Below are 21,453 nucleotides of genomic sequence, written 5' to 3'. Positions count from 1 at the left end.
ATTTTGAGTTTTAAAAAAATAGTGTATCTTGCAATACATTATCTAGACCGTTCATTTTCAAGATTTTCATATGTTTATAGATCTACTTGATTTTAGTCATTTTTGGAGTTTGAAAGTTTATAATTAGATATGAAAATAGATTTTGAGATAATCCTAAGAATTTTTTTACCAAAATTAACATGTTGAGATAAAATTTGGAGGTGCGCTTTAATTGGATTGTTTAAGATTGGGGTTACTAAGCCAACTTGCCGGAGTCCAATGACAAGTGGTCCAATCACCCACGTCCAAGCCGACTTGAGTGATTCCTAAGCCATATGCCAATTTTAACCTTGTGTACAACACACATTACCAAAATTTAATTTCTCTTTATTGCTTAAACACATTACAAGAAAAACAGAGGATAGTTTTACAGTTAAAAGCTACAACCCAAGGCCATGTGCTGCTAGAAGTCATGCAAGAAAAAACAGGAAAAAAGTAAAATAATTGTGAAATTTCAATTAAGAGCTTTGAGTAACAGATGAGCTTAAAAATCAAGACTAACAGATGAGCTCAAAAATCAAGACTATGTGGTAGAGGAAATGGGTGTTGCCATAACTTCTATGGTCCCTTCCAGCATCTGAACCACCTGCTTCATGGGAGGTAATGGATGGGTCTTCTTGGATACACCACAATCCCACCTTAACCATCCTTTCAACTGGATCTAAATCCATTAATGCTTCTTCATCTCCCTCTACCAGCATATGTACCTTTCTTTCATGCATATGCACCTTTCTTTCATGGAAGCAATCAGAAACCCAATCTGATAAGATCACTAGTCTCTAGTGGTGTTGATGGAAATCAACCCTCCTCCTACAACATATGATCTCGAGCAACATGATCTCAAAACCAAAAAAATCCACCTTCGTAGAGATTGTACCATTTGGACACCACTCCGGTGCCATGTATCCGTTTGTCCCTCTAATGTACATGTTTGTATGGGTTTGGTTGTGATGTAAGAGCTCTGCCAGTCCGAAGCCTGCAATCTTTGGGGAGGGAAACTGATCAAGAAGTACATTTTGGGGATGTATATCACAATTTCACAATCTTCATGTAGATACATGATCCCTATCGCTATCCCATATGGTAATTGGATCCTTTCTCCCCAACTAGGTTTGGTTGTGCCAAACGGGAAGCTTGCAAGATACCCATTTGGCCTGAAATCGTAGACGAGAAGCCTCTGATCGCCATCATCACAAAAACCTAATAAACGAACTAGGTTCTTGTGACATGTTCGACCGATTGCACTTAGTTCAGTACGAAACACCTTCTCCCTTCTCTCCACGAGCTCGTCCAATTTCTTAACCGCGATTCGGACCTCACGCCCTATATGCATGATGCCCTCGTAGACTCTTCCAAATGCGCCGTGCCCTAGAAGCTCCTTGAACGCTGCAACTGTGCATATCTGAATGATACAAGGTTGGTCTCTACAGTCGCTGCATTTCTGGCAGAGAAACAGATCATTCTTTTCTTAAGAGTAAAAGCAACAGCGGCCATGGAGAGTAAGAAAAGAAATGCAGTGAAGCTTATGAGAAACCAACACATTCGGTCCAAGGTTTTGGTTCCATCCTCTCTCACCATTCTCTCGATTCTTTCGATCACCTTGATCTTCACTGGAACTTTGACAAGAGCCTTTCCCCCATGCTATTATCCCTTTGTCCTTCATACAATGTCACCCTCTACTTCTAACACTCGATGTTTCGAGCGATGGCAACGTCACACAAACAATCATTCATGCAAAGCATCTTACAATTATCTTTGTCGACATAGTGCCTTTCATAAGACCCTGTACGCCAATCAACATTCAATTACTCGGCAAAAGTATAGTCCGATGCTTTATAATCAAGACATCCTGTATTGAAATCCTGTTTACAGCCATCAAAAGGGTAATTAGGATCGATAAAAGAAAGTTTTTGTGGGCAATGGCACCCAGGCTTGCCTTGATCCATGATACAATAGTCATTTTACACACAAGCACCAGGTACTCCACAAGCATCTTTGTCATCTGGACTCCTTGATACAACGGTCCATGATTCTCCATTGTTTGAATTTCTTGGGCGAGAATATCGCCGGAAAAAATCATCACTATCAGTTGTGGCCCTTTGATAGAATTTCTCAGGTGAGTTTAGTGCATTTGAAGAAACATTAGCGATTACCTGATCGCTTCAGTTTGTGAGATGAAGAACTCCCTGAGTGATCGAACACCAAATGAACCGGCGATGATGCTCCATTTGTACTGGTCGCATAATACGCTCCATTAGGATCTAGACCCCTCCGACCTTGCGGGTGGAGCACAAGATTTCCATCATTTTGCATGACTAACATGAATCTATCAGTTCTGTAATCTCCCTCCAAGAGATTTGAATACAAGTATTTTTCTTCGCCAAATGTTTGGCCTGGTAATAAAGTATCAATGGGGTCGTCAAAACTTTGCCATAAAATAGAGGATACAGAGTCTACCAATATGAAATTACCAGTATCAAGCATGGCTCCTGAGTTTACACCATTGGTTTCATTGTATATCCATGTTTGTAGGCCCTCTGAATCTGTGAAGCCTAGCCACCCATCAAGTGTCAATTGAATGGTGGAGCCTTGTCCAACTGGTTGATCTCTGTTTGCTGCTCTGATATCTTATGGAACCAAGTTCCAACTAGGAATTGGTTGCCACCAATTGAATAAAACCCAAATGCAAAATGAACGAGAAGTCCAATATGAATCATCTGCAGAGAAAGAGGAAAGGGTGGTCCCTAGAGTGATGTTCGTGTTTAATTGGGAAACTACATGGTAAAGCCAATGAAGGGGAAGAGAGAGAGAGAAGAGGAGGGTGAGAACACATAATCTAGTATACAACTACATACATCTGATACTGATTTTAAAACCTATTTCTCATGGGACCAAATTCAAGTGCTAAGAGCTGAGGGCCACAAGTGTTGTACGCGTGGAAGCAATAAACCCGAATAGGTTAATAATTGGCAAATAAAGTATGATTAATCCCGAATAGGTTAATAATTGGCAAATAAAGTATGAGAAATAAATCATGAAACACATACAAATATTTATGTGGTTCACCCAAAAAGACTACATTCATGGGCACTGCAAACAAAAATTCATTAGTTTAATGAAAGTTACATCAAAGATTTTGGAACAAGCATCGATAAAAAAACCCTAAGTCGAGCAAACCCTTTTAAACCTGCTCCCCCAAACGGCACCACTGCCGATCTCTCATTTCTATTCCATAACTAGACCTACCACTGTCAATCTCCCATCTCTATTCCATAATTAGAGGAACCACTACCGATATATCATCTCTATTCCATAACTAGACCAACTAGACTCACATCTAAAAAAACAACTTTGATAGCAAATGATACTTTATCTTCTTAAAATAAATCACCCAAAATATCAATGGGAACCGCTTTTCTACAAGAAACAAGCCTTTCAATCTTTGGGAGTCTAGAGACACCATCACAATAAAAAAGAAGCCTCTCAATCTTCGGGAGACCAGAGGCACCATCACAATCTTCTGTCCAAAAGAAGCTCTCTTCTCTAAGAGAAAATCGCAGCTCTACCTCCCTCTCTCCATTCTCATATAGTAACCCAAATTGGGCACACGAATTCAATCCACTTTTATCTCATATATATAATTAGGAATCCACATAAAATAGAAAACTTCCTATTGATATAATATATTTCCCAAAGGAGCAAGAGATAAATTTAAAAGTCCTAACTTTTTTGGATTTCTATTTCTATTAGGAAACTTATCAATATCAATCTCAATCCCGCAAAATATGAAAATATCTCAATCCCACCTAATATGGGAATATGGGTGATTTTGGATACCAATAAATCCAACAATAAGTCTCTCCAGGTAACACGACTTGAAATTCTTATCAAGAGTTGGAAGTAGCAAGTCAAGGATCATAGTTTGCTTCCTCTTACAAAAGGGAAAGGTTGATATACTTCCCTTACAACATAGAAGATATATGCTTCCCCTACTGTCTAGCCGACCAATTTTGATCAAAAGAGCCACTCACCGTTTGATCTTAGATCCAACGTCTCAAAGTATTTGATTTTTAATTTTTATATACAAATTGTATGAATATGAAATTTGGTACATGTCATCTTCTCATTGGGATGCACCTATAAAAAATATTTAAAATAATTTTTCGATAAATAAAATAACCAAAATACCCCTTAAAACTTTCAGGGGTATTTTGATCATTTATTTTATTGGACGTAGTTTTTTTATATTTTTCGTTAGTACGAATTTAATAGATGTTGGAAATACAAAATTTGGTGTTAATATAGTTTATAGAAAAAAATTAAAAATAAAATAGTGTAGAGATGTGACATTGTGATTGAGACAATCTTAACCCTCTCGTTAGATAAGGGGAAATATATTAATTTTATGGTGTAAGGGAAGCATATAAAGCTTGCCCCAAACAAAAATTCACAAATGTATGCTTTTTATCTATTAACCCGTGCTTATAGCGTGTATGCACACTGTATACTTACTCCACCACGTAAAAGATGTAGTATTTTATCTTTCTAAGATGTTGGAAATCCTCAGCTCTCACGGTAAAAGACCAAGTATTTTCTTTAGGAAAAACATTTATATAAGGTTGTGGCCCTAAAAAATCAAATTAAGGGGCAACTTAAAAACTCACTAGACGAAGTTGTTTCAATGTCAAAAAACCCTCAAATTTGATCATCTCGATCTTGAGATACATGGACGTAAAAAAAAAAAAACGATTTCTAGTATTATAAATATGAGAAAAGTTTATATAGAGCCGAGGCTTTAAACAATCAAATTTGAGCTTACCTCAAAAATTTCACTAGAAGAGATTGTTTTGATGCCCAAATATCCTCAAATTCATCATCTCGACATCAAGAAAAATGGGCATGAGAAAAAAATGGATTTCAAGTTTTGGAAATAGTATATTTTGTAACGCACTTTTGGACCGTCAATTTTCAAGATTTTCAAGTTTTCATACACTATTTTTTAAGCTTTAAACTTTATAAATAAAGATAAAAATATATTTTAAGGCTATCAAAAAGATTTCCAGTATTGAAACCATATTTCTCGACACTATCTGAAGGGTAGGCTCTAATTTGATTGTCTAGAGCCTAGGTTCTATACAAACCGCACCCTATAAATATTGCATATTGTAATGCATTATCTAGACTCTTAATTTTTAAGATTTTCAAGTGTTTATAGATCTGCTCAAGCCATTATTGTTGAATTTTAAATTTTATAATTAGGGATAAAAATAAATTTTTAGGCCAACGTAAATATTTATGATATCAAAACAATATATTTTGGCACTATTTGAAAGCGCGCCCTACTTTGATTGTTTAGAGCGGTGGCCTTATACAAATAACATTCTTTAATATATGTATATATATGTGTAAGCATTTATGCTAATACTTGTGTATTGTTAAGACGAGTTTCTAGATATCAGTTTTGGAAAATGGTTTGGTAGGAATGTAGCCCTATCAAAATAAGTAAACCCTCACCTCATAACTCATTAAAAATTACAATTCAAGTATTAAAAACGTTTAAATCGATCTCAGCTTGAGCATCATAGTTGTGCAAAAAAAAAGTAGGATTTCAAATTTTAAAAATTATATATATTTCAAGAGTAATGATTCTATAGGACTCTATTTCACCCATGTGTGTAGGACCCTAAAAGATCACCATTAAAGTTGCTACGGATCTCTAGAAAAGTTATCACATGGGTGTGGAACTTGACTTTTTTATAGATTCGTGCCAAATTGAATGGTGATCATTTGGAGTCCTACACACATGGGTGGAGGATGGTCTTATATGTTCATTTCTCATATTTCAATAAGTCATCTAGACCATCCATTTCACCCTAAAAATAAGTGTTTACAAATACACAAGATCTGTACTCTTTGTTAAGTTTCAAATTTTATTATTGGTGTTGAAAAATGATTTTAGAGCAATAATGTAGATTTTCGGTACCGAAAGTGCTTTCTTGATGAAGATTTGAGGTGAGGATTTATTTTGTTTTCATGAAGCCTAGGCTCTATAGAAACTTCATCCATCATTTTTGGGGTTATATTTGTGACACTCGTATGTATACGTGTACACTGCGTGTCTATACAACATATTTGATTAAAATATCTTTTATTTTGAAATTAAAATAAACACAAATCTAAATGAAACTTTTCGTGCCAAAAATCCCGGCGAGTGTTTGGCGCACCATACATGCAACCCCGTCCTTATCCGACGAAAAGTCAGCACGCCAAAGTTGAAAATTTGAATGTGGCGCATATAATATGGTCCTATGGGACCACAATGGACCCTTGGTTCCGGGATTTATGAAAAAGACTTTATTGCTTTTGAAACATAAAATGTCCTGTTGTGAACTTTGTTTTTTTGAACTTCATCACTATTCATTTTAATTCATAGCATATTAGCACTAATTTTGTGGTGCCTAAAGAGAAAATGCATCTAACATATCATATGCTTCCAATCCTATAGATCTTCTAGATTTTTTTTTGTTTAGGGGACCCATTTGAATAAGGATTTAATATTTATCAAATAAAATAGATAGATGTAGATTACTGCAAACTTCATTTTAACGGTTCTTTCTCTCTAAAAAATCCACTTAAATTTCAAGAGAATCTGTCTCATGGCGGCCGTCTTTTCCTAAATATCTCACATGACAATACAGACTTTTCTGATGAGCTGTTCAACACTTTATAGTGGGAAAACTTAGAGACAAAATTAATGAAGAAAAACAATCAGTCCTCTGTTTTTGCCCTTTCATTCACTTCTTTTTCCAATGGAATCAATAGGTGTCCCTTTCATTCACTTGTTTTTCCAGTGGGATTAATAGTTGGATTTTTTAACTTTACAGCAATTTTCTTGAATATTTTTAAGAGAACAAAACAAAATTTTTGTTTGAATTCTCCACATTGTATAACTAGCCTTCAACAATACTAATTTGTGGATTCATACTACGAATATTTATTAAATTATCATAAACAGCAATTCAAAGAAACTAATTATCAGGTAAGAGTAGGAAGCCAATAGAAATTTTATTAAAAAATTATCAAGAGTTGGAGTGTTTCAAGTTAAAAGATATATATTATGATTACTCAGAAAACATAACATTGCTTAAGTGCTTTTGAAGTTTTATTTACTAAACCCCAAAAAAAATTTTATAAATCCTAAAGTTGCATGGATGAATTTGGAGAATTATAACCTTCATTTCTTCAAATTTTTTTTTTTTTTCTTACAATGGCTATCCATACAAGAACAGCTCAATAGAACCCATGTATGTAAACCATCAAACACTATATCCTTCAAGCAATTTAAAACATGTTTTACTCCATGGTAACTATAGCCTCTTTTGCATAGAAATCACATCACCATTACTCTCTCTCAACAGTCTAGAGAGAGATATGCATTACTTTTTTCCCAGTATTCAGGAGAGAGATCATATAATCCTCCATTATCTTCCTCAACCACTGCTAGCAACTTTGATTAGAGCCTTGCCTCCAATTCTCACATCTTTCACCCCATCCATCAATGGCATCCTCTTCTTCCAACACTGATTACTTCTATAGATTGCAGCATCACAAAAGCAATCACTCATGCAAGCCTCCTTGCAGTCATCTTCACCCAAATGCAGCAACTCATAATCCCCAAAAGGCCAATCAACATTTTCCAACTCAATTAGTAAATAATTTGAGGCTTTGTAATTCTCACAACTTATGATAAAATCTCTTTTGCACCCACCAAATGTATAGTTGGGGTCTACAAAAGAGAACTTATGAGGGCAAAGGCATTGAGCCCTTCCACCTTGATCAAGAACACAATAGCCATTGAGGCTACAAATACCAGGAATTCCACAAGAGTTTCTGTCGTTAGGGGCCTTCGAAACAGCTGTCCATGATTCTCCATTCTCTGCATTTTTGGGACGAGAGTATCGTCGGAAAAAGCCATCACTATCGATTGTGGCCCTCTGATAATACTCTTCGACTGGGTTTATGACATTTGATGAAACACTGTAAACTATCTTATTGTTAGAGTTTTTCAGATAGAGAAATCCGGTTCGATCGAAAACTAAATTTACTGGTGGGCTTTCTCCATCAGTTTGGCTCGCAAAGTAAGCGGGGTTCGGGAATATGTCACGACGACTCCTTGGGTATAGAACAAGGTTTCCATCATATTGCAAGACCAACATGAATCGACCAGTCAAATAGTCTCTCCACAAACGATTCGAATACAGAGGTTTTTCTTGGCCTAAGGTTTGGCCGGGTAGCAATGTATCTGTTGGGTAATCGAAACTTTGCCATAGAATTCCAGAGAGAGAGTCTACTAAAACAAAATTACCAGTATCAAGCATGGAGGCCGAAGTTGCACCAGTGGTTCCATTGTAGATCCAATATTGGTGGCCCTGTGAGTCAATGAAGAGGAGCTTACCATCATCTGTGAACTGAATTTTTGAGCCGATTTGCACTGGTTCATCTCTATTTGCAGCCCAAACAAGGGTCTTCTCAGGGATTTTATAGAACCAGATTCCAATAAGGAACTGATTTCCATCAATTGGGTAAAACCCAAAAGCAAAATCACCAGAGGGAGAAGGCCAATATGAATTGTTTGGGGAGAAAGAGAGAAGGGTTGTTCCTCGAGTGATATTCGAATAAGATTGAGAGGGAAGAGGAAGAGAGAGAAAGAATAGAACGGTAAGAAAACGGGCCATTGTTGAGTTGTGAGTTGAGAAAGAATGAGGGAATGGATATATATACACAGATGGGTATGGTTAGATGATATGCATAATTGCTACTTGCATGGTCTTGGATCATTATAAATGAAAAATTCGAAAGTACAAATGATGGTGTGATTTTTCTTCAAGCACATCGATTGTGCCCTTTGGATGCATTAAATCGGCTGCAACGATTCAATTGTGTGTTTTTGTAAGATAATCTAAGACGAAAATCCAATGTGTTTAGAGAGAGAGAGATTTTCTAACCAGGAAAAGTAGTGTACAAATAATTAAAGAACGAGACTTTCGCTTTCAAAATATTTATTTAGGTTAGCTTCATTTAAATAGGTTTGATTCAAGTGCACCAGCTGGACTAAGGTATTTTCATGATATAAAAGAAAAACTATTTTCATTTGTATTTCAGCCTTCTAGAAGTGCATGTTTCAAGGGAAATTGTAGTTTCAAGTTAATATTAAATAAAAAAAAGCCAAAAGATTTCGTGCTCATGTAGGAGCATTGTAGTTATCTACTCCCTCATATAAAATATAGGAAAAATTATGTAAATATCCGTTATACTTTTCATTCGTTATTATAAAAATACCTTAAACTTTCCGTTATTACACAGATATTCATTTTTTCAACTTCATAACATTTTTTTTTAATTTAAAAATTTTGGTTTTAAAAAAAAATTAGTTTTTTTTAATTAAATTCTTTTTGAAAAGCGAATTTTAAAAACCAAATTGTTTAAATATCAATATTATGTATGCCCAAATATTTAAATTAGAGGTTGAATTGATTTTTTTCTTTATCATCCATGCCTCTACACTTTCACATCCCCATATGCAATCTAATTTGTTTCAACAAAAAATGAATGCTTTTATTTTATTAAAAAGAATAAAAAAAGCCCCATAATGAAATGGGTGTGGCTTTTCGGTTATCATGTATACCTCTACACTTTCATAACGAGGATTCAAATCCCACCACACACAATCTATTTTTTTCAATAAAAAATATATTTTTTATTTTATTAAAAAGAAAAAAACATCAGGGAAAGGGTTCAAATCCCACCACACGCAATCTAATTTTTTCAATAAAAATGGATTTTTTATGGGCAAAAATTTGATACCAAAACCTCTTGAAGAAAACCATATGCTCTTACCAATACACTATTGGATAAATAGTAATAAAATTAGGTATTACTATTACTCCAATTTTATTACTAGTAATAAAAAAATATGGATTTTATTATTATTATAATTATTATTATTTAACATGTTGAGTTACAAGCAGTAAAATTCAATTTTTCAAAAACAGAAATTTAAAACAAATATGTTTTGGAAAACCCAAAATTTTTTTAAAAAAATCAATTTTTCAAAAATCGAAAATGGGCGGTTTCATCTTTTAAAAAAAAAAAAAAACATTGTTATGGAATTGAAAAACGGGCATCTAGGTCATAACGGAAAGTTTCAGGTATTTTTATAATAATAAAAAGTATAACGAATATTTGCATAATTTTCCCTAAAATATAACGTAAGAGTAGTCTTAAGCAGTGTTCAAAACAACAGATCGGGCCGACTAATTAGTCCTGGTTCGATCCAATTAGTCTGATTGATTCCGAGTAGATCGGCAGATTAGAGGCCTCGATTTTTTTTTTGAAAAATGCCATTTTGGTAAAAAAATCCCAAAAAACTCAAAAACTCCCAACAAAATCCCAAAAAATTGTAAAAAATATTTAAAATTTATATGTATTTTTTTTTATATTGTCACATAAAAAAACAAAAAAATAAATACTGTAAACATAATTGGGTTTCGAAGAAAACGATTTGGTACTTGAAACAGTACTTTTTCAGTGATCAATATATAATAAATATATTAATATTATATATTATATATAATATATAATATGGAATCAATATATACTATATAATATAAATTACATTAATAAAATAAATATTATATATTATATATAATATCATATAATATAATATTATAGTATTTCAACTCAAAACCATGTTTGTTTTTTGGGTATTTTGGATTTCAATTAAAAATATAGGTAAAATAAAAACTTGTTCGTCTCTTTGTGATAATTTTGATAAATTTCCATCTCTCTCTCTCATATATGTGTTGTGTATGTGCCCTTAGAGTTAGCAAATAAAAAATTTATAATAATATATAAAGTTTCAAGTAGAGAAATAGAAGAAAGAAAATTGTTTCATGCGAGCTGGACCGCATTTCTACAATATGCGGCCTAAAGGTATAAATCATCCATCTTAAAGATGGATACAAATAGGTAGTCCATCTAAAAACAAGTGTAACTAACCGTCTAAATGTTTTTTTAATATAATTATTATTTCTAGTGTTCAAATTATTATTTTATTCATATTCATGACATCTTTGTTAAAGATTATATATTTTCTAAAAATTAGGATCACATTATATTTAAATAAATATTTAATGCCAAGCCCACATTTTTGCAATATGCGGGCTGGCTGCCATAAAAACCGTGTGTCCATAGAAGAATAGGGAAAAGAATAAAAAAAGGAAAAGTATATAAAAAAAAATGTTATGAGGTTAGCTTTGAAAACCCTGCTTTGTAATAGTGCACTTATCGGCCAATTTTTAGAACAAATTACCGATTAGTGCACTAATTAGTCAATTGGTGCCTATTAGTCAGATTAATCGGCCGATTAGCACACTGAAAAAAAAAATTTCATGCATACACGACCGTTGGAATCGGGCTAGATCGGGATCGGCTAGTGATCGATCTCGAGTTAGTCGGCCGATTTTTTAAAAATCGGTCGATCTTAGGATACCGAATTTTGGGATGCAACATTTCAAAAATTTTATATAAGGTTGCAACGCTACATCCTAGGCTAGATTCCTACCAAAGGTACGGACCCTCTCCCAATTAACTCACCGAAAAAAAAAAACTAACATAAAAAAGAAAATTTTGAATTGCACTTTCTATGCATTTAAAAACAATAATATCTCAAGATTGAGCCGAGTGCGTCCAATATTTTTGAGGGTAAGATCTAAATTGTAAAAAGTTTAAATTTCAATTGTTTTTTTTTTGTTCAAAAATAACCAGCTAGTGACTTTTTTGGTTGTTCCCAATTTTTTATTAAAATGGTCCCCCCAAGCAAGTGCTGTGCCCAAGTTTGAAAATGGACAATATGATTTCTACAAGACGTAACTTGCGCACTCAAATAATAATGATTTGAAAATGGACAATATGATTTTTACAAGACATAACTTACGCACTCAAATAATAATAATGATAATAATGATAATGATAATGATAATGATAATGATAATGATAATGATAATGATAATGATAATAATAATAATAATAATAATAATAATAATAATAATAATAATAATAATAATAATAATAATAAAATAAATAAATAATAAATAAATAACTTTAAATGATTGTTTGTAAAATTAAGCCAGAACAACTAACCAGACATGAGCCCAAAAGGAGTTTAATTGGCCTAACCAGTAAACCGACCGATTCACCATTCTGAACAGGTAAGTCCTGGGCGGCCAAAAAAAATATTGAAAAAAATAAAAAAAAATACAAAAAAAATCTACTAAAATATAAAAAGCATAGAGAGAATGATTAAAACAAAACACATTCAAATGAAGTAGAAAATTAATTAAACAAATAGATTATAATGAATTTATTTGTGCCTAGGCGTATTTTTAAACTTTTCTAAAAAAGATGGGAAACCATAAAAGTGAATACTAATGACCAAAACAATTTGTAATCGTTACCATAATGTAAAAAATATTAAAAAATACACAATAAAATAAATTGCTTATTTTTCAGAATTTATATTTATATATACACTGATTGATCACCAAAACCATCGAAAACGACAAACGGCCATTGGCTAGTTCCGATCTAACCAAGAGGTTAGCAGTTAGATCGCTCGGTTTTTCCAACTGTGCTTCAAATACAACAATGGCCTAGACCATCGATTACGGGGGACCATGGTAAATGATTCACCATGGTATTTAATCCCCTCGAATTGAGCACGCCATTAAATTTAGCTATATTTTGTTAGTTTTTTTTTTTTATAAATGACACGGTTTCTATGAGTCCATGTAGAAATGAGTCGACTCTTAAAAATCTATTTTTGAGATGGATTTTGAGACCCAATTTTTAAGGACATGTAATCTCTAACATGAAGATCATCAATATAAAATAAATAAATAAATTTTAAGAAATAAAAATAATGATTTTATGAAGAAAACACTTGGACTATTAGTTTCAATTGTTTTTTAGATGGACTGCCTATTTGCATCCATTTTTAAGATAGATGCTTTTTACCTTGAGACGGCATATTGTAGAAATGCAGTTCAGCTGGCATGAAACAATTTTCCTTATATAAAGGACATGGTTTTTGGTGAGTCAGCCGACACACCTATTACTGTTAGGTCCCTTGTCTATTATTGGATGTCAAAAAACATTACATCTAATAAAAGTTAAAAATAGATGGCAAAAAAAGGAATTGAAAAAATAATATTTAATTTTTTTGAAGAAGAAAAACGCCAAATTTGGATTATTGTTATGGTTGAGATTATCGAAACCGACATTGAAAAGGCATCTTTAAAATATATTTAGGAGGGAGAGCACACACAGATGAGTCGGCCAATTCACACACACTTTTCGTACGAGAGATTTGAATAAAGGGACTCACACACATGACGCGAAGGAAAATGCGGTAAGAGTTTTATCACTATCCAGTGGGTTGGAGTGTGCCGGGTGGCTTCCATTATGGACCTTCCATTTATGTCTCGATCGAAAAATTATTTTTAATATTTTATATAGGTGGGCCTCAATGAAATGATGACACGTACCAAATTTAATGTTCATATAATTTTTATAAAAAAAAACTAAAAATAAAATACTTTGACACGTCGGATTTAAGATCAATCGGTGAGTGGCTCTCTTGATCAAAATTGAACGGATGGTAGGGGAAGCATAGATCTTCTATACTATCGGGAAAGTATAGAAACCTTTCCTTTTTATTATTTGCTGTTTTTTTTTTTCTCTCCAAATTTTGTTTGCTATATCGTTTTTCTCATCGTTTTTAAACTTTTAGTGAATGAATATATGGTTTAATTTGGCTTTAATTGGTTCCTTTTTCTTCTTAACAATTGTTTTGGTTTTTTTTACAAAGTTATATCATTTTTAGGAAGGGTGGAGTTTGTATAGAGCCAAGGCTCTAAACAATCAAAATAAAGCTTACTTTCAAATAGTATCGAGAAATGTGGTTTCAAGATTAGAAATCTTTGTGATAGTCATAAAATATATGTTCATCTTTAATTATAAAATTTAAAGGTTGAAAAATAGTGTAGATCGAGCAGATCTATTGAAAATTGAAAAACTTGAAAATTGACGGTCCAAAAATACATTACAAGATGATGCATTATTTCCAAAACTTAAAATCCATTTTTTTTTCTCATATTCATTCATGCATCTCGATGTCGAGATGATCTATTTGAGGATATCAAAGCAGCCTCTTCTAGTAAAATTTTTGAGGTGGGCACTAATTTTATTGTTTAAAGCCATAAACTTTTTCCTCTTAGCAAGGTACACTACTGGGACAAATCTGCTCTACCAGATTCGCTTTGAGTCAGTTCGCTCGGGCTATGGCCAAAGTACAAGGCCCGAGCCGAGTACCAGATTCGACCCAACGATCCTTATGACCCTCGTCGTCGTGCGAATTGTAACTTATGTTCTGACTTTTCTTCCATGAATTTCCTCATAACCAAGTTTCAATGGTAGCGCCAAATTATTGGATATACACTTATATTCATAGTGCAGCCTCAAGTCAACGTCATTTAAACTAGAAAGAGAGATATATATCCCCCTCTCAAAAATCAATATCTCAAATAAACTCCAAGTTCTATAAAAGGCTCAAGGAGCCCCCCAAAGTCAAGAAAAAAAATAACTTTTAATCCCCTCCTTACCTAGTTCGTTGTTAAAATTATAATATTTATCTTATTTTTTAATCACCCTAATATCTAAACCTTGGAAAAGATGTCTTTCTCTTTCTCTCGTTTTAGCTACTTTCCCTGAATACTTGTAAAATGATATAAATACCTATGGTTGTTCAATATTTCTAATATTAAATTTGTTCTTCGTTTATAGTGCGAACAAGTAGGGGCATTTTCATCATTCTATTGAAACCTCTCAAGGGTCAAATTACAAAAGTTCCTATTATTATTCCATAATAAAAAAATGCCTTGCGTTTTTGGAAAATATCATTGAAGGGTATGAAACCCCTTGCAGTAAGGGCTCAGTTTTTTTTTTTTTTTCAAATTCATACCTCTTCATTAAAAAAAAAAATTTTAAAAATTAAAATACCCAAATTAACTTTATTCGGTATGTGATATGTCACTACTAATATGGGCAGTGGCACGATATTGTTTTACTAGATTTATTAGGTGACTGGCCATAGATGCGTACATGACAAAAACCCCGAATAGAAACAGAAGAAAAATTGTCTGGAGCCCACAATTTTGTTTTAATGACATAGTCATGGTCCTAAGATGCCAAATGGTTATCCATAGGAATGTGCATGGTCAACCTGGCTCAATGATATGTGGTTCACTATTTCCCCATGGTTACATTGTTTGGGCGGGCACGACAGTTTTTTTTGAAAATGGTTCCCCAACCCATGATAATGATAATAATAAAACTCAAAGACATGATTTTGTGGCACCCTGCTACCTCGACCTTCTAGCCTTGACCCATTCGTAAAACATAATTATTTGATCATATTGGTAATCTCTAGATCAAAACGTGATACACAGGGGTTATAAGGAGCAGGCCAAACGTAATTTACAGTGGTCAATTCGTATCGACTGCAAGGAATCTTGAATGCCATGAAATCTAGCTTCGGAACATGTATTTTCAAAATATTAAAAGAAATTGTACGCTATGGTACTTTGACATCTATCATTCAAATAGTGATTGAAAAAGATAATGAATGCATCCCTCACAAAATCGAAGAATTGGAAAATATTAGTTGTTGGCCTAGGCATTGCACCAATCTATACAACAAAAGACTACCAAAAATGGATTCTTACCCATGTACAACAAAGGAGTACCAAAACAAAACTTTGATTGTGACTTAAAATGCATATCTAGAGAATGCAGGATGCTCCATAGCTATACAACGCAAGGAGAGAAGCTTAAACATAGATGAATAGTAGGAAAAGAGGAAAATGAGGGTGACATTTCAACAAAAACCATTGACCTGTAGACTTGCTCAAAACCATGAGGTAGAGGAACTGGGGGGTGTCATAACTTGTGTGTTCCTTTCTAGCATCTGAACCACCTTCTTCATGGGAGGTCTCATGGATGGGTCTTCTTGGATACACCACAAACCCACCTTAACCATCCTTTCAACTTGCTCTAAATCACCCAAGGCTTCTTCATCTTCCTCTACTACCTCGTGCACCTTCCCCTCATCGAAACAATCATATACCCATTCCGATAACACAAATTGCATCTCCAAGTTATGATCATAATCCCTCTTCTTCTTGCAGCAAATGATGTCGAGCAACACGACCCCAAAACTATACACATCCACTTGTGTAGAGATTGAAACATTTCGAAACCACTCCGGAGCAACATACCCCCTTGTACCCCTAATGCCGGTGGTTGTAAGGGTCTGATTGTGTTGTAAGATCTTTGCCAGACCAAAATCTGCAATCTTTGGGGTGCGAAACTCATCAAGAAGTATATTTTGAGGCTTTATATCACAATGTATGATTGGGATTTCACACTCGTCATGAAGATACGTGATCCCTCTTGCTATTCCGAATGCTAATTGGATTCTTTCGCCCCAACTTGGTTTGGTTGGGCCAAACAGAAAGTTTGCAAGAGACTCATTCGGCATGAACTCATAGACAAGAAGCCTTTGATCACCCTCATTGCAAAAACCTAGTAACCGAACTAAGTTCTTATGATTGGTTCGGCCGATCACACTTAATTCAGTTTGGAGCTCCTTCTCCCCTCTCTGCAAACTTGTCCAATTTCTTTACAGCGATTTGGACCTTTCCCCAGAAGTTCCTTGAACCCATTTGCGGCGTCTTGTAATTTTGCATATCTGAAAGATACAAGGTTCGCCTCTATGGCCTCTACATTATTTGAGATGCGGCGGGACCTTCTTCCTTTCTTGAAAGCAAAAGCAATAGCAGCCATGGTTAGTATGAAAAGAATTGCAGAGAAGCTTATGAGAAACCAACTTACTAGGACCATGATTTTGCCTCTATCATCTTTCTGTATTCTTTCCATTGTCTCTGTTCTCTCCAGTGGCCGAATCTTCAGTGGAACTTTGACAAGAGCCTTTCCTGGTATGCTGCTTTTCTTTTGGCCTTCAGTGACTGGCATACTCTTCTTCCAACAATCATTGTATCTAATAATGGCCAGATCACACAAACAATCATTCATGCAATCCTCCTTACATTTATCTTCATCGACATTGAGTCCTTCGTAATCCCCTGTAGGCCAATCAACATTCTCATACTCAACCCATGTATAATCAGATGCTACGTAACCGATACACACTGTATTGAAATCCTGTTTACACCCATCAAAAGAGTAATTAGGATTAATGAAAGTAAAATTTTGTGGGCAAAGACACCCTGCCTTATCTTGCTCCAAAAGACAATAACCATTGATGCCACAAGCACCTGGCACTCCACAAGCATCTATGTCATCAGGAATCCTTGATACCATGGTCCATGATTCTCTGTTGTTCGAATTTCTTGGGCGAGAATATCGCCGGAAAAAACCATCACTATCAACTATGGCCCTTTGATAGAAATCCTCAGTTGAGTTTAATGCATTTGAAGAAACATTGGCGATTAACTGATCGTTTGAGTTTGTGAGAACAAGAATACCTGAGTGACTGAACACCAAACGAACAGGCGATGGTGCTCCATTTGTCCTGCTCGAATAATATGCTCTACCACTATTCGTGTAGAGCACAAGATTGCCATCGTTTTGCATGACTAACCTGAATCTACCAGTTCTATAATCTCCCTCCAAGCGATTCGAATACAAGTATTTTCTTGGCCCAAGGTTTGGTCTGGTAATAAAGTATCAGTGGGGTTGTCCAAACTTTGCCATAAAATAAAGGATACAGGGCTTACCAATATGAAATTACCAGTATCAAGCATGACTCCTGAGCTTACACGATTGCTTTTATTATATATCCAAGTTTGCAGGCCCTTTGTATCTGTGAAGCCTAGCCTACCATCAAGAGTCAATTGAAGGGTGGAGCCAGATTCCACAGGTTGATCTCTGTTTGCTGACCAAACCAGGGTTCTCTCTGGTATCTTTTGGAACCAAATTCCAACAAGGAATTGGTTGCCACCAATTGAATAAAGCCCAAATGCAAAATCACCAGAAGGAGAGGCCCAATATGAGTTAGTTGCAGAGGAAGAGGAAAGGGTGGCCCCTAGGGTGATGTTTGTGTTTGATTGAGCAAATGCATGATGAAGCGAAAGCAGAGGAAGGCAGAGAAAGAAGAAGAGGGTGAAAAGAGGCGCCATATTGAAGTGAAAGATATTGAGGGTGAGAAGGGGTGCCATATTGAAGTAAGCAGAGGCACTTCGAATGGGTTATTTGACTAGTTGCCTTCTCTTAGATCAATTAAATGACAAGTATAAATGGCAAGTGTGATTTTTTCTTGAAGCACGTCGATTTGCCATTCGGATGTAATAAAACCGCTGTATATTAATCAACGAAGAAAGATTCAACTGTGTGTATTATAAGATAATCAAGGCAGATAATCCAAGAGAGAGAGAGCAAATGTGTAGAGAGAGAGAGAGATTTTCTACTGCAAGCGATACGAGAGATGGGAAGAAGGGACATTTTTTTACTCTTCCAAGGGTGGAAATGGTCGTATATTTTATATTTTAACTCAGAAGAAGCAATTGTCTGAAGTTTCTAACCAGCAAGTCTACAAATTATAAAAGAACGAGATTTCCCTTTCAAAATATTTATTTAGGTGAGCTAGCTTCACTTAAATAGGTTTTGCGGAAACAGGAATCCCGAAGCGTTGGATCCCACCAGGAACTTGTACTAAAATAGGCGATAATATGAGCTATGATACGAAAAATAACATATAAAATACACACGCCACAATAACAAAACAATTACGTGGTTCACCCTACGAGGGTTACATCTACAATTTATATGATTCACCCAGGAGGACTACATCCACTGGTATGAAAAATTGAAGTTCAGTCTTTATTAATGAAAGTTGTGTATTTAACACTCACTAAAACCAGCAACCCTTTTAAACCCACTTTCTCGACCGGCACCACCTGCTGATCTTTCATCTCTATTTCACCGTTAAACTACTGAAATCACTGTCTAGAAAGAGAACCTTCAGAGCTATCGAGTCTTTTTCTAACTAAAACGGAAAACCACCCAAAATCTCCATAAGAACTTCTTCTCTACAAGAAACTAGTTTCTCACTCTACAGGAAGAAAAATCTCCATGGGAATAAAAAACTAGTTTCTCACTCTATAGGAGGCACTTGTTCTCTTCAAATCTCCATGGGAATAAAAAACTAGTTTCTCACTCTATAGGAGGCACTTTGTCTCTTCTCTTTGAAGGGAGACGTTGCCAATTTCTCGAACTTTCTGACACACCCCAAGCCATCCATTTGACTAGTAGGAATTGTGAACTCCTTGTAACAAAGTGGAATGGTCCCATTATATACAATCTATACATATAATGTTAGGAATCCATACTAAATAGGAAACTTCCCATAAATGTTACATATATCTAAAAAAATAAGAGATATACCAAAGAGTAATCTTTTTGCATTTCCATTTTTTTTTGGAAATTTATGAATATCCATCCCAATCCTACATAATAGTTGATTTTCTTATATTAGTGATTTTAGATATCTGCTCATCATGTGAACATACATTGGATAACTTTATGAATTCTACATCTTTTATCAAATAAATTGCTTTGCCATTCTTGCTGGAACGATTGTGCTTGCGATCATAATTCTCCACCTCAAATGAAACACTCACATATTTGCCATGTGCTTTCTTCAATCGAATGCACAAACACTAACCTTGTACTCAACTATGTACTTTGATACCACTTGTTACCATCTAATAACACTCTTAGATGCAGAAACACGAATTCTAAAGCATTGGATCCCACCAGGAACATGTACTTATCTAGCTAGAAACAAAATAGGCAAGAGCATGAGTCGATAAATAAAGTATGAAACATACATGCCACAAGAACACAACGATTTATGTGGTTCACCCCAAGATGGCTACATCCTCGGGCATGGATGGAAAACTGGAATCCACTATACATGACAAACTGAAATCCACTATATCAATGGAAGTTACCTCTTTAACCCTCGACAAAATCTACTCAAGCAAACTCTTTTAAAACCACACTCCCTATCGGCACCACCCGCCAAACTCTCATATGTATTACACAGCTCCGGCACCACTCGTCGATCACTCATATGTATTCCACAGCTAAACCATTGTCGGAGAAGAAATTCATATTTGTTCCACAACTAAACCATTGTCCGAGAAGAAACTGTTCTCTATTCCATTGGTAAACTGCTATCTAGGAAGAGAACCTTATGAAGAGAACTTTGAGACCAAGGGGAAACCACCCAAATCTCTATGGGAACCGTAACTCAACAAGAAACCAGCCTTTCACTTTATAGGAGGCACATCGTAGTGTCTCACTTTTTCTCTTCATAAAGGGCTCTCTTCTCTCAAAAGGGAGGACTTGCCTCTCATGCCTCTGAAGGGAGGCCTAACTTCTCATGCAAATAGGGTATACATATTTTTTCCTCTTTCATCCCATATATATAATGCTAGGAATCTGTACTAAATAGAAAACTTCCTATAAATATTAATTATATCTAAAGACGGAGTGGTTTGCATAAGGCTAAGGTCCAAAGCAATAAAATTAAGGCACACCTTTAAATAGTGCTGGAATATTTTTGTTTTAGTATGATCAATGTTTATAGTAGCCTAAAAATTTATTTTTCCCTCTAATTATGAAATTTAAAGCTTAAAAAATAGTGTAGATTTAAAAGATCTATGAGTACTTGTAAATCTTGAAAATTGACGGTCTAGATAATATATTACAATATGCACTATTTCTAAAACTTGAAATCTATTTTTTCGTATTTCCATACATCTTGAGGTCTAGATGATCAAATTTGAGATTTTTCATGTTGAAATAATATCTTCTGGTAAAATTTAGGTGCGCCTTAACTTGTTTGTTTAGGGCCTCACCCTGATATAAACTTTACCATATAAAAAACCAAGAGATATATCGAACACTTGAAAATCTTGAAAATTTATGTTCTAAATAATACATGACAAGATGCACTATTTCTAAGACTTGAAGTCCATTTTTTTTATATATCCATGCATTTCAAGGTTGAGATGATAGGATTTGAGGGTTTTTCAGCATTGAAACAACCTCTTATAGTCAATTTTTAAAGTGCGATTTAATTTGATTGTTTAGAGCCTCAACATTATATAAACATTTTCCTTGAAATTATGTCATTTTGGGGATAGAATGTGCCATACCAGCTTCATTTTGAACGAAGGTATTTTTTAAAAAATAGATTAGTGACCCGTA

The 21,453-nt window shown here is 34.6% G+C and overlaps 1 protein-coding gene and 1 pseudogene across 1 annotated transcript; both read right to left on the bottom strand.

Annotated features, from left to right (window-relative positions):
• Positions 1–466: 466 nt before the first annotated feature.
• LOC18439818 (G-type lectin S-receptor-like serine/threonine-protein kinase LECRK4) lies at positions 467–8,906 on the bottom strand. The gene is given in 5 exon segments (XM_020670763.2): positions 467–641; positions 643–1,075; positions 1,078–1,506; positions 2,193–2,666; positions 7,532–8,906. Coding segments are annotated over 5 exon segments (2,658 nt in total). The 5' UTR covers positions 8,775–8,906; the 3' UTR covers positions 467–562.
• Positions 8,907–16,012: 7,106 nt separating this feature from the next.
• LOC18439817 (G-type lectin S-receptor-like serine/threonine-protein kinase LECRK3) lies at positions 16,013–18,401 on the bottom strand (annotated as a pseudogene).
• Between the last annotated feature and the right edge of the window lie 3,052 nt (positions 18,402–21,453).

The sequence above is a fragment of the Amborella trichopoda genome, chromosome 3 (genome assembly GCF_054954075.1).
Source record: "Amborella trichopoda isolate Santa Cruz 75 chromosome 3, AtrichopodaSantaCruz75HAP2 v2.0, whole genome shotgun sequence".
NCBI classification, from domain to species: Eukaryota; Viridiplantae; Streptophyta; class Magnoliopsida; order Amborellales; family Amborellaceae; genus Amborella; species Amborella trichopoda.
Note: the sequence above shows the minus strand (reverse complement) of the source record. Positions and strands in the feature narration are given on the sequence as shown.